This window comes from Helicoverpa armigera, chromosome 21 (genome assembly GCF_030705265.1).
Source record: "Helicoverpa armigera isolate CAAS_96S chromosome 21, ASM3070526v1, whole genome shotgun sequence".
Taxonomy (NCBI): Eukaryota; Metazoa; Arthropoda; class Insecta; order Lepidoptera; family Noctuidae; genus Helicoverpa; species Helicoverpa armigera.
The window spans coordinates 5,864,490-5,888,688 of record NC_087140.1 but is presented as its reverse complement, the minus strand read 5'-3'; the positions used below and the strand labels follow the sequence as shown (position 1 = coordinate 5,888,688).

General features: G+C 39.4%; 1 protein-coding gene across 1 annotated transcript; it reads left to right on the top strand.

Annotated features, from left to right (window-relative positions):
* Positions 1-129: 129 nt before the first annotated feature.
* On the top strand, positions 130-24,174 carry Lost (lost). The gene is given in 14 exon segments (XM_064039968.1): positions 130-167; positions 569-657; positions 5,021-5,243; positions 10,309-10,469; positions 11,514-11,600; positions 11,933-12,021; positions 12,899-12,973; positions 13,815-13,930; positions 20,081-20,198; positions 20,598-20,747; positions 21,284-21,373; positions 21,454-21,504; positions 21,879-22,049; positions 22,630-24,174. Coding segments are annotated over 14 exon segments (1,467 nt in total). The 3' UTR covers positions 22,639-24,174.
* The last annotated feature ends 25 nt before the right edge of the window (positions 24,175-24,199 follow it).

Genomic DNA, 24,199 nt, shown 5'->3' with positions numbered 1-24,199 from the left:
GACAAATTAATAAGCTACTTGGCAGGGCATAATATAAAACATTTTAACAAATACCTACGTATATCATTTCTCGGTGTAGGAATTTTAATAAGTACCTAATCGTTCTCCATTACTAAACATAACGTGGAAATGTGGAGGGAAACCAAGGGAAACAAACTTTTATTGTCGTGATGTTGCAACCTTGAAGCATTGATAGAGATTACAAAAAAAAAACTTTGTCTATCTGTCAAATAAAGAATTCTATAAAGGCATTGACATATAAAGGCAGGCATAAAATAAATGTAACAAATAGCAAACAACCGACATTAACATAATATATAAATTAATTTCAAATAACCACTCTTTTCATTTCCAGTGATAATTTTTTTTTAAATTTTTACTAGCTATGCTTTTAGTCGATTACTAAACAAAAGGTTAGTGAGTTTTGCACAGCTCTAAAACGTTTTTGTTGGCAGGTTGGTTGCATTTGTTTTTTATTCGCGACTTCGCGTTCTATTTTTGTGTGTGACGGTTCCGTTCGGCGGAGAAGGATTTTATTTTGCAAATAATTTTGATGGTTCTCATTTAGATCATCGAAATCCTTGCAGAAGAGCTCCCGATTGCGGTAAATTATCAAAATGCAGAACGGAGACGGTACGCCAAACGCCGCGGATAACAGTAAGTTTTCCATTTCGTTGTTAAAAATAATGGAATAACAATCATTATTCCACTGTTTTATTTACTAATTTAGAGAAAAATCTAGTAAAAACGCGTGGAAAATACGTGAAAAATCATATCGCATTGAAGACCTCGTGTATTTCGAAATACCCACATACAATCGATGATGAAAATGCGAAGTTTCTTCGACGCTGATGTTAAAAAATATTGTAGAATCCGATTGCAGTTGTAATTTCACTTGCGTTTTAGTGTTTCGTGCATCGATTATCGCGATTTGGGTTGTTTCCTCGGCCAGTAATTATTGATACTGTGGGCAGCTTAATTGGAGTGTGAAGCATGACTCACATTCTTCTGGTCTACCCACCTCTTTTGTAAAATGCAACTGATTTATTAGGTAGTAGAATTACGCCGGCCTGGTACAATGTACTCGTAATATGCGGAGGCATATCACTCGAAAATATGCAAGAAAGTTGGAGCGCTGCAGTAATTAATATTATATTCAATTAACTGATGTAACGCCAGTGTGCGATGTGAGGTCATTTAGATTTTCTATTTGCATTGAATCATCGGTTTGAAGGTCTTATTATGCGGGTTGCCTCATCTATGTATCTTTATATATAGATATGAGTGTGAAATTAATAAATCCTTTACTTGAACATTTTAACATATTTTTTTCGTGTCTACCTACATGTTGTAGATTAAGAGTCAATTTATTTAAGTGTGGGCTGCATAGGTCATGGTTGAATTATTTATCAGTTTGTCAGCTTTCCTGATTATTTTGTTGTTATTTCTGAGTGTAATCATTAATATAAATGAATATGTTAGTAACTTGTATCGTTTTGATAATAACTTAGTGCATCGGTTTATCTTACGTAGTTCTATGTAACCATGATATTTAAATATTAGATTTGAACATAACTTAGAAAATATTTTAAAATAAAGCTTAGTTTTATTTGCAAACATTCTATTTTTCGAATAATCAATGTTGCTTAAATATAGAGAAAATAAAACTACCCCCCATTCATTGTATTTTTTTTTCTTTGTTTTTTAGCAATGATATAATTCTAGAAGACATGGTTTGCAGACTGCTTGCTTATGGCAATATGTGAGACTGTCTTCAATAGAAAGAAATAAATTAAAAAATCTGATTAGATTCTTTTTGAATTCTTTTTTGGTCGGTAAAAATTAAATAAGTTCCCTAATTTTTTTAGTTAAACTGTAATCTAACAAACCTATCATTTCTTTAATTAATCAAGATAATGCAGTCTTTTGTCTCACACTGAGACAGGAAGCAGCTTATCTTAAAATTATAATTTCAAAGAAAAATGATAAAGAAAATCTTTATCCTTTTTTATCATAACTTGCACATTCCTATAAATTATTTCAATGTTAGTAACAAAAACTCAATTTAAGTAAACATGTTTGTACCTGTGCGACACAGGTGTTGTATTTCAACCATGTAATGGAGTCACCTTGGCTCGCAGTTTTCTATGCCACATGTTTGCTGCGCATACAATATAGTCATCAGGCTTATATGTTTAAACTGCTTTGATTTTAATAAGTACTTATAATTTTGAAACTGAGAATTGGTCATTTTAATCAAAATTTTTGGTAAATTATTTTTTCCAAAATACCCTCAATTCTTGCATTGTAAGCAAATACGTGGAAGAATTTTCCCGCGCTTTTGCTGTTGCTTTTGGGGATGATCAAATAAATTAAGTTTAGAATAATACAATGCTATTTTCTTGTTACCGTTAAAACTGATTTTGATAGTGTATGTCCTTCTCCTGTTATGGCGCCAATTTTGTGCCAATAAACCTGCAGCCGTTATTAAAATTCGTAAATTATAAATATCGTTTATAAGTATTTAAAATTTTAATTGTGGTATTATCCAGGGTGCTCCTAAGCCTAACATAGAAACTTCAAAATACTGCTTTAGTATTATGCAACGTCGTCTTAATTCGCCATTGAACTTGACCCATAGTACCGAGGTGGCAAGGTCGTTTAGATCAATATAACTTTCTGCTTATGTAAACAAGTCATGGTAATTTGCAGCTACTCGTATTGTTTTTATCGACTTGAGTATTTGCATAGAACTGCACGTGGTTCTTTGGCGTCTGATCTTGAATTTTTTAATGCATTGTACTTATGTGAGTTCCTTGGTGTATCCCCATTTTACGGCAAGAGAGTTGTATTTTTAAAATCGATGCCCCCTGTTACAAATATTTGTTCAGCCTTATCTTTAATCAACACACATTTATTTTGAATATTTAGATATAGTTAAGTAATGACAAAATAACCATAAGAAAATGAAGGATCAACAATGGCGACGTTGTATAACCGCAATAGTTTTTTGCCTCCTTATTGAAAAACACTAAGTACCTACTTACTACACAATCAATATTTATTCCTATTATTGTCATAGGTCCCTGAACCATATATTATAATAATATCACATTGACCATTCATAATGCAGGCTGGCGCATTAATCAATTTGACGGCCATGGGTCTACGTAAACCTATTTGTGTACCAGTGAGAACCGAACAGATCTAGACTTGGTGTTAGCTACTTATTAGGCTCAACTTACCTGTCTTTGCATCTCACGGAATTTGTAGGGCCTTACGCCGTTTTTAAGCCTGACGATTTTTTACCGAATGTCACCGTCGTAGGCTTCGATGACTTTGCTGTACTTATTCTAGTTTTTTTTTCTGGTCAGTAAGTAGTAATGTATTTCTTAGAATAATTTAAGCGACAATGACGCACCCAAGTAAATAAATAGCTACTAGTATGACAAATACAATAAAGATCAGGGTCAAGTTTTTTTTTGGCAGCCATAAATATGTGCAATGACTCCATTCGACTATTTCTATGAAAAATCTCTATACTTACTGTTCTATGAATTTTTGCAGTAGCAATTCTTCATCTATCGTTGACACACCTGTATTATTTTGCCAGGGTTAAAAATACTTTCTCTTTCTATGAAATCGTACCGACTGGCCATCGCTTCCTGTGACTCCCATAAAAGGAGGTTTATTCCCTATGGGCGTTGATGCAAATTATTTTATGCATTCATTTGTCATTTCTGGGCCATCCATACTATTGGATCTATGTTGAGTAGCTTGCTCTTCTCAAGTTAGCTTGAGCATTGTCAAAATGTATGTAAGTTGTTGTTAGGTAAGTTGGCTAAGTTCGAAGAAACTGAGCATTTTTTTTCGGGAACTATCCTAATTTATGTGGACAAAAATTTCACTAGGCTTCATCACCACACCTAAGTTGCTCTTTATAACTTTTCATCTGAATATTTCCCACACGTTCAATAGTAAAGTTATAGTAATTCTTAGCTATTTCATTGCCCATAAAGCTTTACACTTCAGTTCATACAATATCGTTCGTTACTATAGTCTGATTTTTAATTCGAGTCAGTAAAATGACATTTCCAGTGTTGCACAGTTTTAAAAAAATAGGGTCCCATATAAATAGTCATGTGGAAAATCGAGATTTTTAAATCGAGAATTAAAAGTTAGTCTAGATTACATTCATTTATTTATTTGTACATACATTAAATTTTTTTATTAATATCAAATTGGCTTTATATTAACATAAATATGTAATTTACGGAAATTAAACTGAAAACATGTAATTAAATATTACATAAAATACTGTTGTTATATTTTTTTTTGTTATTGGCAGGACTAAAATCATGACTAAACTTCTAAGTCGATCGATTGTGGAACATCACTATTGTAGTGGGTCACCCTTTTTTGTGAAAGTGACAGTTGCCCCTGTCATTTTACTGACTCGAATTAAAAATCAGACTATAGGTACATAACGCCTAGGCAATTCACGTTTCTACTCGACATACGTACCAACTGTTGAATACACAGGTCATTTACCTTTTTAAAACGTTTGTTTTATAAATATAGCATTATGTTCGGTTTTTCATTTAGTTATCGCTTTGACCTCATTTTGAAATAGCGATTTATTCGATGTTAGTAGCGGTGAAAATTTAAATTGATCTCTAGAAAAATACATGGAAATAAATTGTTTTAAAATAGCCATATGAATATTCGATTCGGAGTAATTATTGAATGAGAAAGACACGCAATCGATGGTGCCTAAAACCAATTTTCAATGGTTTATTTATGGCATTATTCAATGACTAATATATAAAGCCTCAGCTAATCCAAGGGTCTCGAACCTTCAATCCTTCCTTTCTCTTTAGAAACTCCACCTTTCTCACGAACTATCTCAAAATTGCCAGCGTGCCAACAAACCCACACTACTAATCCCCGGTCTAAACAAAACAATATGAAAAAAGAAGTTCATTGACCCACAATAAATATACTCTGAACAAACTTTCAGCCAAGAAACCGGTGCCGGAGGAGATAACGAAGCATTCGTTCCGACTGAAAGTATGGCGTCATCTGGAGACCAATGGCCTGGCCATGTTCCCGAGGCCAGTTTACAACAGGATCCCAAACTTCAAGGGGGCCCCGGAGGCCGCTGCGAAGTTGGCAGAGCTGGATGTCTTCAAGAATGCTAGCACCGTGAAAGTCAACCCTGATAAGCCGCAGGAGGCTGTAAGGTTAGTGTGCATTTCGTCTAGTTTTTATATACTTTTTTGTATATTTTCTTCTTCTCGTCAGCCCTGAAGACTATCTAAGGATCTTATTAAGAACTACTCCTTCTCGAGAAGATTTGGAGAGAACATTTTCGAGTTGATGTTTACTGAAATGTGAAGAGTACAATATAAATTCAGTAATTTCGACTCCCATATATTCCATAGGTAATAGAGTCGGTTATAATCGTTATAAAGAAGTATGTACGAGTCGATTTAATAGCTGTGTTGATGGACTTCTGAGCGAGAAATTCTAGTGCAGACAAGGTCACTGAATACCTACAGTGAATGCAAACACTTTCACGCGACTTCAGGCGCGAAAACCACTCAATAAATATTTAGTTTCAGTTCCAAGAAAGTTAATAGGTTCAGGGTCGACAGATAATCGCTATGAAATCGATCCATATCGATACGTAGGTACAAGCGAATAATTTGCAATTATTTACTGAACAATTTCGCCTTTAAAACTGCAGTTGCGTACGCAAAACCTCGACAGCTATTCTAACAGTAAGATACTGTAGTATTAAGCGGTATATCACAAAGAAAGTCAAGCACGACACAAAATAGAGTGTACATAGCGATTGCTTTGTACCTCTTATATCATCCTTTCGTGCAGTCAGTCCGTTCCGCGCCGCTTGGTGATTGACGGCACACAGCTTAGAATCGCAACAGTCCCGCGAATTTGATGCGATACCTTTTTCGAGTGTATTTCTTACGTCTTGCTGAGTTGATTTGAGTTAGTCGCCGAGCTCGGGACAAATTCCAGAACCCGTATAATACACGGCTAATTTTAGACCACGGCATAGAGGTGTCTCATCGCCTAAACAGCCAAACTGAAAGAATTGTATCCAGTTTTCAGCTGATTTTACACTGTGATTTAATTAAAATTAAAATAGTAAATAAAATTTCAGAATCGTTTTTATGTTAGCCTGATATTAGCATGTTTACTTTCACTGTTGCTATGATTATACGCATTATTTCATTCAACATTATTGTACGTTTCAAGGAGTCAACGACCTCTGCTCGTAAAGAGTTTCTAAGGGAACGTGCGCGTTGAACGTTCTGTAATATTTTTTATTTGAATTACAGCAATATACATAGAATAATGCTTAAAATTGTATCAACGCTGTTTTATTGAAGAAGTTGTACATTTTTATGATCAGCTCTAATTTATTGCAATTTTTTTAAAGTTGGGAAGAAGTACCTATTGCCTCTAAGTGCCAATTCAGCTCCTAAAAACTACATTTTTTTGCCAGATCTATCAATTGCATCCATGATAATCTTATGGCCGTCATGATACATTAGCAGTAAAAATATTTTATTGATATTAACTTTTTACTGGATTTTGTTCATTAATTAAAGAATTCTTTAAATCTCATTATTTTCATTAAAACAAATCAATAAAACAGCCATTACTAGCAACAATAAATACTATTTAGCTCTCAAGCTGGGACTGATTGGATTTTCCTGATAGAGGCAATATATTTCTCAATTGGAGCGCGAAATTGATAGACCTCAGTATAATAGTGATTAGTGACAAACTGGAGTTAGACGTAAATAGGCCGGTATATTCTGTTACTGAGAAGAGACGGAGGAATAATTACCATTTTTATCTTCTTTTCTTGGAAAAAGACTGTCTGAAACTGACAATTCCTAACTGATAATGTTCTTTCTTTGCAACTTTTTAGTCTATACATTTTTACTAAAATTTTCTTTCTGCTGAAGACATTATACTACAATAAATTTCATACACATAAGAACTAAATTATTGTTTGTGTAGTCCAAGTAAAAACAGGTGGTTTGGTAGCCCAAGTAGGTACATTGATTATTTACGCAATCCATGACCGATATGTTGAGTAACGCATTCCATACTCAATGTTTTTATAACTTTCTGCTTTATTACATAATGGACTGCAAACCGCTGAAAAATTATAATGAAATTATATATACTTATAATGAGCAATGTTACGGTATTTTCCAGTTACATTTAATTTTAACAAGTTTATATTTTATTTTAACGAAATTGGGTAAAAGGTTCGAGAGATGATGATAGGTAAGTCGCAAAATTAATAAAATATATTTTATGTAAATAATTTTGTTATATAATGTTCTCTTTAAATCTTAATAATGGATACTTTTGTAAAAGCAATGCATCTTTCAAGATAATGACTATCGTTCTCATTGTACCCTCATAATTGTCAGGGTATGCGCACGCGTCAAACATTATGTAAACCAAATAGGGTGGAATAATAAGTCTGTAGCAATACCATGGTTATTTTCTAGACGCGAGAACTCTAAAGAATAATTAAATGAACATTGCAATTTTAGTATTTACAACATTATTTCTTGATACTTTTGCAGCCATTCCTGGGTATTAACCCTTTACAAATTAATAGGTTTCAACTTTTTATAAAACATACTCCATTATTAGTTAGAAATGAAGGATAACCACACAATTTTAATTCTTATCATTCAGTTTTAAAGTGACAATATTCCGGGAATTCAGTAAATACTACTGTTTGATCAGATACTGCTACATATCTTAATGATGTGTTGCATTCCGTACATATGACCCTGTAATCGCTGTGATAACGTATTACTATGTAACTTATACTAATTAATTGTATATTTAAATATAATATTTACATATTTACCTACATGTTTGTAGGATGTGTATCTACTTAAGTAAGAAGTGAGTTAGAAATATTGTGTAATAGAGTTAAAATTAACAATAATGTTTTTCTAATAAGTTGTAATTCGACCGTGTGCAGCATGCTAGTTTTGGCTGAATACTGAAAAATCTTGAGTTTTTATAATCACTAAGGAGACATCTTGAAAATTCCGCACCAGAATTATTTTGAAAAAATAGTACAAGTACAGTAAGGCTCACTGTTAAAGCCAGTCAAATCAAATAATAATGAAATGAATCAGCTGAGAGGTATTTGCAAGCGATAAATATTGGAGGGTACCGGAGTTAAAATTGAAGTAACAGATCTTACTAATTGCATCTGGTAAGTCGCTGATTCCAATCCAATCGTAAATCAACACCTTTGACAATAATCATTTCGTACGTTTTGTGAGTACGTGAAGACGATAGTTAATCTAAGTTAACTAGGCGAATCCACTTTCTAGTTTATAATACCTATTTAGTTTAGAATTTAGAATAAAATTGACTGTTTTTTCTTGCATTGCAAGGCAGTATTTTCCAAAATTCTATAAAAAACAACACCCTTTTAGAACAATAAGAAAGCCCCCAAATGCCCCCTTCACAGCTCTTTTGTTTTGCTGGCAAGAAGTGGCGCAAAAACTCTGCCAAAAGAAAAGTCAAAGACAAAGTAAAACAGACCGTTTCTTTGCGTATGTTTCATCTAACACCCGGTTAATGCAAGTTTTATTGAACCGTTTTTGGCGAATTTGTCTTCGGTGCCCAATATTGCCAAGAGATACCATATTGGTAAGTATCTGAAGTTTCTCAAAGGATACACTTATTTGGGTCAATGAAGTCTGATTAATTCCTGAATGAGGACTAGACAAAATACTTATAAATGGAAGTTGAAACATAAGAAGTATTTTGTGAAATCGCGTGAGTTATTGAACTAATACAGAAGTATTTATAAGGCCACTTAAAATAAAGAAACTAGAACAATAAATAGAAAAAAAAAACGTTATGGACAAATACTTAAACCGTATTATCACCTATGTTTTACTACAAAAAATGGGTTTAAATAAAATATAGGTACTTAGTAGACAAAATTCATACTTTGTTGTACCCACAACAGCACAGCACGAAATATTCTTTTAATCACTTTTGCCTTACACAATCGGTATTTACTTGTATCCTGATAGTTGCTTTATCATTGTATATAGACAGCTTCATGAATATGTAACGTGTTTCTGTAAAAAGTGACCTTGTACTTTTTGTAGAACACCGGTAATTTTATGCCAGACTTTCCTACTATGTATTTAAGTAGTATGAGGTATAGGTGTTTACAATAATACAATATGTAATGTATTGTCTAAGTACATCAATATTCGTGTGTGTGTATTTTAATAATAGAAAGTTCATTGTCGTGTATTTGTCCCGAAATAAGTATCCACTTGTGCACTAAATGTGGATTTCAATGCTAACCTATGGTTTTATCAGGACATTTGAATTTTTCAATAAATAATATTATTCTATTAATAATGAATATCTATTCTATTTGAGGAGCTGAAAATTTACTTATAAATAAGTTAGTGCAGGTTCAGAATTTTCTGTTACAAAAGCTGGTGTAATATACTTTAACTGTTGGAAACCAAGACAAAGTTGAAATCACGCCTAGCTTAAGTGGCACAGTTCACCTGTTCTAGACGAGAGCTTATCACTTTACATATTAACCTAGAAGCAATATGAGCTATAAAATATAAGTCTGGGAGATAAGCAAATGATTCACGCTCCAGTTTCACTTAGATCAACCAAACAGCTAGCCCTTTGATTGTACTACACCATTCAATCACACGTCTACAGTCGACAACTTATTGATACACGAATAATATAACTTTTATAATCTGACGATTTAACGCTGAATTGAGCACGTCTGTACGCAGCTTTATACAGGCTATTAAATTACGCGATAACTGGAATTCCTACTGAATTCCAATCGCATCAATATCGTTGCCTCAATTTTATTGCACGCTCAAGTATTAGCTGCAATTGTTCAGTTAAACTAATCCTCGCTTTGTTTGATTCTTATCTATTCAATACGGGATAAATTCTGCATCAAATTCCTTCGACATTATAATAGTCTTTAGATTTGTCAGTCTATCTTAAAAAGGCCATGGCCTAAGATTGTTTTAAATGGGTACCCGAACGACTTCATGCAAAAGTGCACGCACAGAGCACTGCATTGAAGAAAAAACCTGTTTTGAATGTGCAAGATTGTCATTTTTTTTTACCCACAAATGTTAGATATTATGTTTCGTCTTCAAACCCTAGATAGAAGCTACAATACCCATTTTATATCTCAAAAAATGATTCTTTATTTTTCAATAGGGTCCTCTGCCTGGAGCAACACAAGACCCTGTACGTGCCGGTGCCTCGTCTGCAGAAAGGGTTCCTAAACCGGCTGGAACTGCCCGAAGGAGAGACTGGCCCCGCAGCCATCAGGAAGGCTGTCTCGCGCAACGGAATGGAGTCCTATGGAAAACCTATTGGTAAGTAAAGCAATGGGATCTGATAATGTGACTAGGATCTTGAAATTTTCTCGTAAGAATTTGCGAAGGAACGCAGTGGAGGAAGGCAAACGATTTAAATTTTTATAAGTACGTAACTGAACTTCTAACTTTGGCTGCTGAAGTTCCAAATAGGAATAGGTAGTATTTTACCAACCCTGATCAATTTTATCTCTAAAATTCTTGACTGACTGACGGATCGTTAGACTTGAAAGGACCCATGCGTTAATTTGTACCTACTTTTTCAAAATAGCTTTATATCATCATATGTCAGCAGAGTTCAATTCCAACTGGTATTTTTGACCATTTAAAAACACTATTTCCATCACATTAGCCCAAGATTTTCCTAAAGTAAGCTTACAGCGACAAATTCTCTGTCTAAACTTAGTAACTTAGTCATGATCACAAAGTTCTCGACATATTTTGTATTTCAAATGGTTATAGTACTGGTCTGACGTCATCAGTACACAGGTGCGTATCTACTATCTTTTGTTCACTCCTGACCTTGCAGCCGCTAAAAGCAGTTTTTTAGTTCCATGATCGAAGACTCATTGACTCATAAGATTATTATGCAATGGACAGTTGGGAATTTCATGCGATTTTAAAGACTTTTTGATATGTTTAATAAGATGGTTGGATTCTATCGGACATTACAGTCTCAGAGAAAAAAAAATAACAAACAATTGTTTTGGTTCGTACAAGCTGCGTCGAAATGCTCAAACTTCACCACCTTATAAGATTTTAACCCCCCACGCAAAAAGAGGATTTTTTTATAAGTTTACCTAACTATAGTTATCCCACCTTTTTTGTTGGGAAATCATCAAATGACCCTTCCTGCTGTGGGTTAGCAGCGTGAGGGAGTGTCAGACCTTACTGACTAAACCCATCATGTTCTTTCTGAAGCCCTTTATGTGCCAGGGCCGCTTTAACTCTTTCGAACAATCCCGCAGCCCCGGCAAGTAGCTATTTGACCTAACCTGATATTGTATTTGGTATTTTTCTGATCTAAAAGTAATTTCTTATCAGGCATAGAAGATTCCGTTTCGCTGGACTTGGTCGTGATGGGATCAGTCGCCGTCTCCAAGGAAGGATACCGCATCGGCAAGGGAAGAGGTAAGATATAAAACTTTTTTATAAAACAACTTTATGAATTATCTATTTTATATTTAATTTGTTTATGTACTTATATTTGTTTTTTATATTTATAAAAAAAATTTTGAATAGCTTTTGAGTTTTGTAAGGATTTCCTCCATATTTAATTTATTATCATTCATATCCCCTTTTGAGTTTGATATACCTAAGTTACCATATGGAAGGTTAATATTTATACAGGGTGTAATAAAAAATCCCGATACATATTTCAATCTATTTAAAAAATGCATAGGGTATCTTCCCGTCTATATACATAATATATGTTGTAAGACTATATGATATGTATTGTATAGGCTACGGAGACCTGGAGTTCGGTCTGATGATGCACATGAAAGCTATCAAGCCAAACACATTGGTCGCCACTACTGTGCACGATTGCCAGGTAAAAATTACCTCATGGAGAAGTTTATATAGGGAAAAATATGAGTAGGGTATATGCATGTTATTACATATATTTTTATCTACATTTTTTTTTCCATGTTATTTTTTCTGTAGTCGTAGAATGTAAATGTTCGTATATGTATTTAGAAAATTCAAAATTGTTCCAGTTACAGGTTTTAATAAAGGGTAATTCGTAGTGCGTTTGCGATAAAATTATTATCCGCAAAAAAAATCATAGCGTGTGCCAGGCCGGGTATTTGAAATATATTTTATTAACTTATTTATTGCATATATTTTCAATCATGCATTTATCCTATAAACTTGATTAAAGTTCCGGTTTGAAACACGATATAAATAAAGTACATAGCTTTATAAAATAGTCTTTATATAATATTTTATTTAATATCGTAAACTTCTCCATGATGTGTGCGTTAAACCTAATACCATGTGGCGTCGTTTTTTATAACTGTAGTATTTGTACTCCTAATTTTTATAACTCCCTTATTAACATGTAGTTGTATGTAAACCTCTTACTAAATATTTACTACTTATTATCAATTAATAAACATGACCCATGTTTCACCGGTGTATTATAAATGTCAGTTTTCTTAACACAACTGTTTACTTATGAATTTTCACGATCAATTTTCAAAGTAAACAGTTGTTTTAAGAAAAACGGACTTTTATGTTGACGGTGAAAATGGGCCCAAAGATTTTAGGTTAGTTTCACCATCTTTTATTTAAACTTATAAGCTAAATAAAAACTATCTGATATTTATCAGATAAATAAAAAAAAAAAAATGGTGGACCAAACGCTTGAAGTTATTTTTTGTCATGCAAGTGTAGACGTAGTAGTAAAATGTATTGTTTTATTATAGGTGTTCGATACACTGCCGGCCGAGCTATTCGGGCCACATGATGTCCCCATTGACATCATTATCACGCCAACACAGGTATGTAAAATATAAACTTTTTAAAAATATAATCATCCTCCGAGCCTTTTCCCAACTATGTTGGGGTCGGCTTCCAGTCTAACCGGATTCAGCTGAGTACCAGAGCTTTACAAGAAGCGACTGCCAATCTGACCTCCTCAACCCAGTTACCCGGGCAACCCGATACTCCTTGGTTAGACTGGTGTCAGACTTACTGGCTTCTGACAACCCGTAACGACTGCCAAGGATGTTCAATGACAGCCGGGACCTACAGTTTAACGTGCCATCCGAAACACAGTCACTGGTGTCTAAGTTATACTTAGAAAGTACATACAAACTTAGAAAAGTTGCATTGGTACTTGCCTGACCTGGAATCGAACCCGCGCCCTCATGCTCGAGAGGTTGGTTCTTTGCCCACTAGGCCACCACGACTTCAAAAAATAAAAATATAATACGGTCGTTAAAATAAGGCATCTTAGGTGCACACTCTTAAAATTAGATCTTATTTAAAGATCCAATCCGTTCATAGTTGTGAATTAGGTAAAAAAGAAAAGAAGTATAAAAAAAATGGTTAGAAAGTTATTATATCTTTTAAATAAATAAAAAATAAAAAATACATCGTCGTGTTGTTAGCAGTAACTTTCTCTTTGCTTGCAACACAATTGCGCTTTATACACATAATACAAAGTTTACTGCGGACTTTTTACCTGTCTATAAAAATTATATCTCTGCACTATGGACTTATTTATCCGATGATTTGCGATTAGAGATCGTTGATTTGCGTTCAACAGCTGAAGGGTTATTTAAATCTTCACTTAGAAAGTACCATGCAACCAGAAACTAACAAAAGTTTTATACCCAGGTGATACAAACTCAACGCATGAGCCAGCGACCGGCAGGCATTCTGTGGCATCTGCTGTCCAACCGCCGTATTGAGCTCATGCCGATACTGGGACAGCTCAGAGAGATCGAGATGCTGTGAGTATTGTTTATATCTAGGTGATACAAACTCAACGCATGAGCCAGCGACCGGCAGGCATTCTGTGGCATCTGCTGTCCAACCGCCGTATTGAGCTCATGCCGATACTGGGACAGCTCAGAGAGATCGAGATGCTGTGAGTATTGTTTATATCTAGGTGATACAAACTCAACGCATGAGCCAGCGACCGGCAGGCATTCTGTGGCATCTGCTGTCCAACCGCCGTATTGAGCTCATGCCGATACTGGGACAGCTCAGAGATCGAGATGCTGTGAGTATTGTTTATATCTAGGTGATACAAACTCAACGCATGAGCCAGCGACCGGCAGGCATTCTGTGGCATCTGCTGTCCAACCGCCGTATTGAGCTCATGCCGATACTGGGACAGCTCAGAGAGATCGAGATGCTGTGAGTATTGTTTATATCTAGGTGATACAAACTCAACGCATGAGCCAGCGACCGGCAGGCATTCTGTGGCATCTGCTGTCCAACCGCCGTATTGAGCTCATGCCGATACTGGGACAGCTCAGAGATCGAGATGCTGTGAGTATTGTTTATATCTAGGTGATACAAACTCAACGCATGAGCCAGCGACCGGCAGGCATTCTGTGGCATCTGCTGTCCAACCGCCGTATTGAGCTCATGCCGATACTGGGACAGCTCAGAGAGATCGAGATGCTGTGAGTATTGTTTATATCTAGGTGATACAAACTCAACGCATGAGCCAGCGACCGGCAGGCATTCTGTGGCATCTGCTGTCCAACCGCCGTATTGAGCTCATGCCGATACTGGGACAGCTCAGAGATCGAGATGCTGTGAGTATTGTTTATATCTAGGTGATACAAACTCAACGCATGAGCCAGCGACCGGCAGGCATTCTGTGGCATCTGCTGTCCAACCGCCGTATTGAGCTCATGCCGATACTGGGACAGCTCAGAGATCGAGATGCTGTGAGTATTGTTTATATCTAGGTGATACAAACTCAACGCATGAGCCAGCGACCGGCAGGCATTCTGTGGCATCTGCTGTCCAACCGCCGTATTGAGCTCATGCCGATACTGGGACAGCTCAGAGAGATCGAGATGCTGTGAGTATTGTTTATATCTAGGTGATACAAACTCAACGCATGAGCCAGCGACCGGCAGGCATTCTGTGGCATCTGCTGTCCAACCGCCGTATTGAGCTCATGCCGATACTGGGACAGCTCAGAGAGATCGAGATGCTGTGAGTATTGTTTATATCTAGGTGATACAAACTCAACGCATGAGCCAGCGACCGGCAGGCATTCTGTGGCATCTGCTGTCCAACCGCCGTATTGAGCTCATGCCGATACTGGGACAGCTCAGAGAGATCGAGATGCTGTGAGTATTGTTTATATCTAGGTGATACAAACTCAACGCATGAGCCAGCGACCGGCAGGCATTCTGTGGCATCTGCTGTCCAACCGCCGTATTGAGCTCATGCCGATACTGGGACAGCTCAGAGAGATCGAGATGCTGTGAGTATTGTTTATATCTAGGTGATACAAACTCAACGCATGAGCCAGCGACCGGCAGGCATTCTGTGGCATCTGCTGTCCAACCGCCGTATTGAGCTCATGCCGATACTGGGACAGCTCAGAGAGATCGAGATGCTGTGAGTATTGTTTATATCTAGGTGATACAAACTCAACGCATGAGCCAGCGACCGGCAGGCATTCTGTGGCATCTGCTGTCCAACCGCCGTATTGAGCTCATGCCGATACTGGGACAGCTCAGAGAGATCGAGATGCTGTGAGTATTGTTTATATCTAGGTGATACAAACTCAACGCATGAGCCAGCGACCGGCAGGCATTCTGTGGCATCTGCTGTCCAACCGCCGTATTGAGCTCATGCCGATACTGGGACAGCTCAGAGAGATCGAGATGCTGTGAGTATTGTTTATATCTAGGTGATACAAACTCAACGCATGAGCCAGCGACCGGCAGGCATTCTGTGGCATCTGCTGTCCAACCGCCGTATTGAGCTCATGCCGATACTGGGACAGCTCAGAGAGATCGAGATGCTGTGAGTATTGTTTATATCTAGGTGATACAAACTCAACGCATGAGCCAGCGACCGGCAGGCATTCTGTGGCATCTGCTGTCCAACCGCCGTATTGAGCTCATGCCGATACTGGGACAGCTCAGAGAGATCGAGATGCTGTGAGTATTGTTTATATCTAGGTGATACAAACTCAACGCATGAGCCAGCGACCGGCAGGCATTCTGTGGCATCTGCTGTCCAACCGCCGTATTGAGCTCATGCCGATACTGGGACAGCTCAGAGAGATCGAGATGCTGTGAGTATTGTTTATATCTAGGTGATACAAACTCAACGCATGAGCCAGCGACCGGCAGGCATTCTGTGGCATCTGCTGTCCAACCGCCGTATTGAGCTCATGCCGATACTGGGACAGCTCAGAGAGATCGAGATGCTGTGAGTATTGTTTATATCTAGGTGATACAAACTCAACGCATGAGCCAGCGACCGGCAGGCATTCTGTGGCATCTGCTGTCCAACCGCCGTATTGAGCTCATGCCGATACTGGGACAGCTCAGAGAGATCGAGATGCTGTGAGTATTGTTTATATCTAGGTGATACAAACTCAACGCATGAGCCAGCGACCGGCAGGCATTCTGTGGCATCTGCTGTCCAACCGCCGTATTGAGCTCATGCCGATACTGGGACAGCTCAGAGAGATCGAGATGCTGTGAGTATTGTTTATATCTAGGTGATACAAACTCAACGCATGAGCCAGCGACCGGCAGGCATTCTGTGGCATCTGCTGTCCAACCGCCGTATTGAGCTCATGCCGATACTGGGACAGCTCAGAGAGATCGAGATGCTGTGAGTATTGTTTATATCTAGGTGATACAAACTCAACGCATGAGCCAGCGACCGGCAGGCATTCTGTGGCATCTGCTGTCCAACCGCCGTATTGAGCTCATGCCGATACTGGGACAGCTCAGAGAGATCGAGATGCTGTGAGTATTGTTTATATCTAGGTGATACAAACTCAACGCATGAGCCAGCGACCGGCAGGCATTCTGTGGCATCTGCTGTCCAACCGCCGTATTGAGCTCATGCCGATACTGGGACAGCTCAGAGAGATCGAGATGCTGTGAGTATTGTTTATATCTAGGTGATACAAACTCAACGCATGAGCCAGCGACCGGCAGGCATTCTGTGGCATCTGCTGTCCAACCGCCGTATTGAGCTCATGCCGATACTGGGACAGCTCAGAGATCGAGATGCTGTGAGTATTGTTTATATCTAGGTGATACAAACTCAACGCATGAGCCAGCGACCGGCAGGCATTCTGTGGCATCTGCTGTCCAACCGCCGTATTGAGCTCATGCCGATACTGGGACAGCTCAGAGAGATCGAGATGCTGTGAGTATTGTTTATATCTAGGTGATACAAACTCAACGCATGAGCCAGCGACCGGCAGGCATTCTGTGGCATCTGCTGTCCAACCGCCGTATTGAGCTCATGCCGATACTGGGACAGCTCAGAGAGATCGAGATGCTGTGAGTATTGTTTATATCTAGGTGATACAAACTCAACGCATGAGCCAGCGACCGGCAGGCATTCTGTGGCATCTGCTGTCCAACCGCCGTATTGAGCTCATGCCGATACTGGGACAGCTCAGAGAGATCGAGATGCTGTGAGTATTGTTTATATCTAGGTGATACAAACTCAACGCATGAGCCAGCGACCGGCAGGCATTCTGTGGCATCTGCTGTCCAACCGCCGTATTGAGCTCATGCCGATACTGGGACAGCTCAGAGAGATCGAGATGCTGTGAGTATTGTTTATATCTAGGTGATACAAACTCAACGCATGAGCCAGCGACCGGCAGGCATTCTGTGGCATCTGCTGTCCAACCGCCGTATTGAGCTCATGCCGATACTGGGACAGCTCAGAGATCGAGATGCTGTGAGTATTGTTTATATCTAGGTGATACAAACTCAACGCATGAGCCAGCGACCGGCAGGCATTCTGTGGCATCTGCTGTCCAACCGCCGTATTGAGCTCATGCCGATACTGGGACAGCTCAGAGAGATCGAGATGCTGTGAGTATTGTTTATATCTAGGTGATACAAACTCAACGCATGAGCCAGCGACCGGCAGGCATTCTGTGGCATCTGCTGTCCAACCGCCGTATTGAGCTCATGCCGATACTGGGACAGCTCAGAGATCGAGATGCTGTGAGTATTGTTTATATCTAGGTGATACAAACTCAACGCATGAGCCAGCGACCGGCAGGCATTCTGTGGCATCTGCTGTCCAACCGCCGTATTGAGCTCATGCCGATACTGGGACAGCTCAGAGAGATCGAGATGCTGTGAGTATTGTTTATATCTAGGTGATACAAACTCAACGCATGAGCCAGCGACCGGCAGGCATTCTGTGGCATCTGCTGTCCAACCGCCGTATTGAGCTCATGCCGATACTGGGACAGCTCAGAGAGATCGAGATGCTGTGAGTATTGTTTATATCTAGGTGATACAAACTCAACGCATGAGCCAGCGACCGGCAGGCATTCTGTGGCATCTGCTGTCCAACCGCCGTATTGAGCTCATGCCGATACTGGGACAGCTCAGAGAGATCGAGATGCTGTGAGTATTGTTTATATCTAGGTGATACAAACTCAACGCATGAGCCAGCGACCGGCAGGCATTCTGTGGCATCTGCTGTCCAACCGCCGTATTGAGCTCATGCCGATACTGGGACAGCTCAGAGAGATCGAGATGCTGTGAGTATTGTTTATATCTAGGTGATACAAACTCAACGCATGAGCCAGCGACCGGCAGGCATTCTGTGGCATCTGCTGTCCAACCGCCGTATTGAGCTCATGCCGATACTGGGACAGCTCAGAGAGATCGAGATGCTGTGAGTATTGTTTATATCTAGGTGATACAAACTCAACGCATGAGCCAGCGACCGGCAGGCATTCTGTGGCATCTGCTGTCCAACCGCCGTATTGAGCTCATGCCGATACTGGGACAGCTCAGAGAGATCGAGATGCTGTGAGTATTGTTTATATCTAGGTGATACAAACTCAACGCATGAGCCAGCGACCGGCAGGCATTCTGTGGCATCTGCTGTCCAACCGCCGTATTGAGCTCATGCCGATACTGGGACAGCTCAGAGATCGAGATGCTGTGAGTATTGTTTATATCTAGGTGATACAAACTCAACGCATGAGCCAGCGACCGGCAGGCATTCTGTGGCATCTGCTGTCCAACCGCCGTATTGAGCTCATGCCGATACTGGGACAGCTCAGAGAGATCGAGATGCTGTGAGTATTGTTTATATCTAGGTGATACAAACTCAACGCATGAGCCAGCGACCGGCAGGCATTCTGTGGCATCTGCTGTCCAACCGCCGTATTGAGCTCATGCCGATACTGGGACAGCTCAGAGAGATCGAGATGCTGTGAGTATTGTTTATATCTAGGTGATACAAACTCAACGCATGAGCCAGCGACCGGCAGGCATTCTGTGGCATCTGCTGTCCAACCGCCGTATTGAGCTCATGCCGATACTGGGACAGCTCAGAGAGATCGAGATGCTGTGAGTATTGTTTATATCTAGGTGATACAAACTCAACGCATGAGCCAGCGACCGGCAGGCATTCTGTGGCATCTGCTGTCCAACCGCCGTATTGAGCTCATGCCGATACTGGGACAGCTCAGAGAGATCGAGATGCTGTGAGTATTGCTAATTTAAGTCTGGAAATTAACTTTTATTTTAGGTAGTTTGAAAAGGGTTAAAAACGTAGATACATCATTTTTGAATCAGAGGAAAACAATTTAGATTCAGTCTTAGGAAATTCGGCATTTGTAAGTTGTTGAAAAAAGTGTAAGTAACCATTTCGACACACGAAGTATTGGATTTGACTTGTGAACTACGGTATTCATAAATTAAGAATTAGATTACATTAGAGGCTTGTAGTGGCCCTATACGTATCACGCTGCTATTACTATCAAGAGACACTACAAAAGCAGCTCATTTACTCACACGTGAAAAAGTTTTGTCTTCACTAAAATTACTCGATTGTCAATCTCTCGATTATTCTACGTGTATGAAGGTGTTATTAAAATAGTTTGTCTTGTGACACAGTGCGGGGCGGGCGTGCACGCTGAAGGAGGTGGACACGGACGTGGAGGAGCGCGCGGCGCAGCGCCCGCGCCGGCTGCGGCGCCGCACGCGCTCGCACAAGAGCCACAGCGAGGGAGAGGTGACTCATACTTACCTATACTAATTCATTTTTCCCATCTAAACTTATTATGTTCACACGTAAAAAATATTTTTTGTATGCTAAATACTGATATGATAATTATTATGTTGTTGTACTGTTATATCCGAACAGTCAGCGTGGTTTCACAGCTATCCGGAACTGGTATCTCAGCTATACGGACAGCCCATACGGGTGCCTGGAGCGGGAGCGGGAGCACATACATCGTTTCACAGCGACGCGAATTGATGCGCACGGACGGCCCGTATGGGTCTCCCGGATAGCAGTGAAACCACGGTCACCGAAGACAACCTTTCAATTCTGAAAATTCAATACACTTTTTCAAACATCCATAAAGTCTATCTATCTTCGAAATGACACAAGAACCTTATACATCCTCAGGGCAACACGACAGAGGGCGAGGAAGGCAAGGGCGGCGGCAAGGCTCGGCGCTCGGCGCGGCGACGCAACAGCCACAAGTCCGCCAGCAAGGACAACGACAAGCCGCGCCGCCCCAAGCGCCAGCGACCCGACATCGACTTTTCCGTCAAGGTACTACATTATAACTACAATAAAACTTAAAAAGAAAATTGGTTATCTGAAAAGTCAGTTTTAACATCATCATCAACCTTTTTATCGCCCCCTGCTGATCGCTCACACAGAGAAGGTTTAATCCCCATGGTTTCTTTTTTGTCGTCACACTCTCGGCAGAGTGGTCGTGGTCGTCATATCAGAGATGGTAGCAAGCTTCACAATCCATCGCCATTCTTCTCGTAATGTAGCTCTCCTTGCGGATTCGTGAAGTGGACCATTAAGTGCAGTCTTTATTTGGTCAGCCCAACACTTTGGTGACCAAATCCCCACGCTTGCACAATGCTAAAAAAGTGATCCCTTGAAACACAGTCTCGTTTGCATATGCTCGGCTCAGGCTTGCTACCTACAAGAATTTATCATTACAAAAACACTTTCTTTTGGATACAGAATTGTCCTTTGAATATTTTGATTTGTCAATTCTGTGGGGTATTTATTAACTAGGCGTCCAAAGTAAAATGTTTTGTTCATAAAATATTTTGTTCGTTTGTTGTCAGATATCCAACATCAGTCCGAATACGAGAGTGCGCGACCTGAAACAGGCGCTGTCTGAACGCGGAGTCAAGCCACAGATCATGGTCTGGAAGGTAAAACTTGCACCTTAATTACATCTGTTTTTCGTGCCATAGTTTAAGCAAGGTTGATTAATGATTCATTATTTTTGCAGGGATTCCGTGGCTTCTGTTACTTACATTTCTTCAAGCCAAGTCCGCAAAAGGTGAGTTTTTTGTTCTAATTTCATGACAATTTTTATTTAATTGTATCAATTAACTTAAAATATCTCGGCTCGTCTCGTCTGGCTTGCGCCGTTGTCCAGAGCGGTGCCAGACGAACCGTATGGCATACCATACATTTTTATATGTAGGAAACCGTTGCGACACCGCTCAGGCGTCACACTAGCGTGTGGCCTGGCCCTGATTGCATACTTCATCATCACGGGGACGGGACGCGACACTGAGCAGTTGTAATGTACTAGATATTTCGCGTCGCGACGCGTCGAGCGGGACGGCTCTGTGTGGCGTCGTCCGTCAGATACCTGTTGGAGGCGACCTGCATCCAGCATTGCTTACTTAATACTTGTTGCTTACCCAGGGTGAAGGCGACAGCGGGTCTGGCGTGAGCATGGAGAGCGTGCTGGCGGCGCTGGCGCAGATGTCGCTGGGCGGCAGCGGCGCGGCGCCGGGCGAGCCGCCGCGCGACGACAAGCCGCGCCTGCTGTGCGTCGAGCCCGCGCCGCCCCGCCACCAGCCCATCGCTGCAGAGGTAACCACACACTGGATCCTACTACTCTCGGTTTTTTACACGGGGAAATATTCTAGTATTAGTAATCTAGAAATATAGTAATTCGTGGCATTTAATAAAATCACTCATTTCGTCTTTCGCACTTCATTCTCCCGCTGAACCTGCACGCTAACATAGCCCTTAATAGCTGTCCTATACGGGTTAGAATCCTGTGTAGTATACTTGTAAGCATCTCGCTTAAATGCTACAACTCCATCCTCCGACCCTTTTTCCCAACTATGTCGGTGTCGGCTTCCAGTCTAACCGGATGCAGCGGAGTACCAGCGCTTTACAAGGAGCGACTGTCCTATCTGACCTCCTCAACCCAGTTACCCGGGCAACCCAATACCCCTTGGTTAAACTGGTGTCAGACTTACTGGCTTCTGACAACCCGTAACGACTGCCAAGAATGTTCAATGACAGCGGGGACCTACAGTTTAACGTGCCATCCGAAACACAGTCATTGGTGCCTAATAAGATATACTTAGAAAGTACATACAAACTTAGAAATATTATAGAACACCTTATTACAGTAACAATAACCTTTTCTTCTCTTTGACAGGTTCAGTGACTTCTCAACAGTAATGGACTCCCAAGATCATCCCTCGATATTTTGTTAACAACCTTATAATTATTTCTAAAAAAACACGCATATATCGTTGATCGCTTGGTTGCACACGGACTGACGGGTCCCCTGTCGCATTCCGACACTAATTTGTTTAACATTAAGGTACATTTTTCTTTGTGCCGGCCCCAGAATTAACGCCACTGCATACTGCACACATTTTTCGTATGGTCGCATCCATCTATGGAATGTTTCGCCTAGTCTTCTTGGAGTGTATACTTTGTTTTCAAGTGCTACGAAACGTTATACATGTCGCTTGGTTGGTACGAAGCACATGTTAGTAGTATTTTCACTTTATTAGTTGTAATGATGCGGTATGCGGCGAGCTGTAACCGAAGTAGAAGCGAGAAGGTTCGATTTTAGTTTTGTCGGTAGTTCGAACGTGTGTTCGCTCGATGGTTTTTTTGTTCTTGTTTATACGGGCCGGCCACTAGAGTGAGCTATATTTATACACTTAAACGAAATTATATCTTTATGAATGTTTTAGTTGTCTCTAGTCTAAAGTTAGCATGTAATTGAACGTTGATTCTGTAAAGGAGTTTATGGTTCCACGTTTTTTGTCAATGCAGATACGTTTAAGCATTCTTCCATAATTATATTACGAAAAGAAGCTATATTTTTAGTAAATAGTATAGAATGAACTAAAACTAAAAAAGATTATATTTACTATTTTAAGGTGCTTGTAAGAACGGAGTCCCGAACTTTGTTTAGAAATTAGTTTGGAAGGATTTGATTAGTGTTAAGAGTATTTATTTTGTTACGAATTTTGGGGCTCTGTTTTTTTATCTAGTTGTATATTTGTGCCAACTTTGTTTTGATTGAATCCACTTGTTATCAAAATATCTCGTAATTACGATCTGTAGGCTGTATATGGCAGCATTTTACTAAAACATTTGTCTTTAAATAAATTAATATATTTACATGTAACATATCGAGTGAACGTAAGTTGGTATAAATATTTTGAACTCTCTGTGGATGTCAAAGGTTACTTTTTCAGTATTAGGTTATCTGTAATTTAAGACTTGAAAAGTAATATATTATTGACAAAAGATATATTTAAAAGTTTATATTTCTACTAGTTAGCGAATTTTAGATATTCGCGCCGCATTGGTCTCTCTTAGCATAAAAGAAATGTATTTTATATAGAAAGAGGAATTTTATTAATGTATTTTTCGAAATTTTTAGTTATATCGGGTTGCATAATATTATAATATAAAAGGCTTTGTCGTTTACATTTACAAGCATTTCTCGTAACTGACGTTTGTACACTTGCGCACAGAAGTGTGATCGTGTCCTTACGTTGTTGTTATTCCTCACTTTGCAAAGTATAAGCACTATATAAAATATATACATTTATGTATATAACTTGTTAACACATGCTATTTACTAGTTTATTTTGTAATTTTATAACGTTGGGTAGCAAGCATGGACGAGCGTTTTTTTGTTTTGTATTTTTTTTAATAAATTTATTAAACACTTTAATTTCTGGCTTTTTATTTTTGTTTTG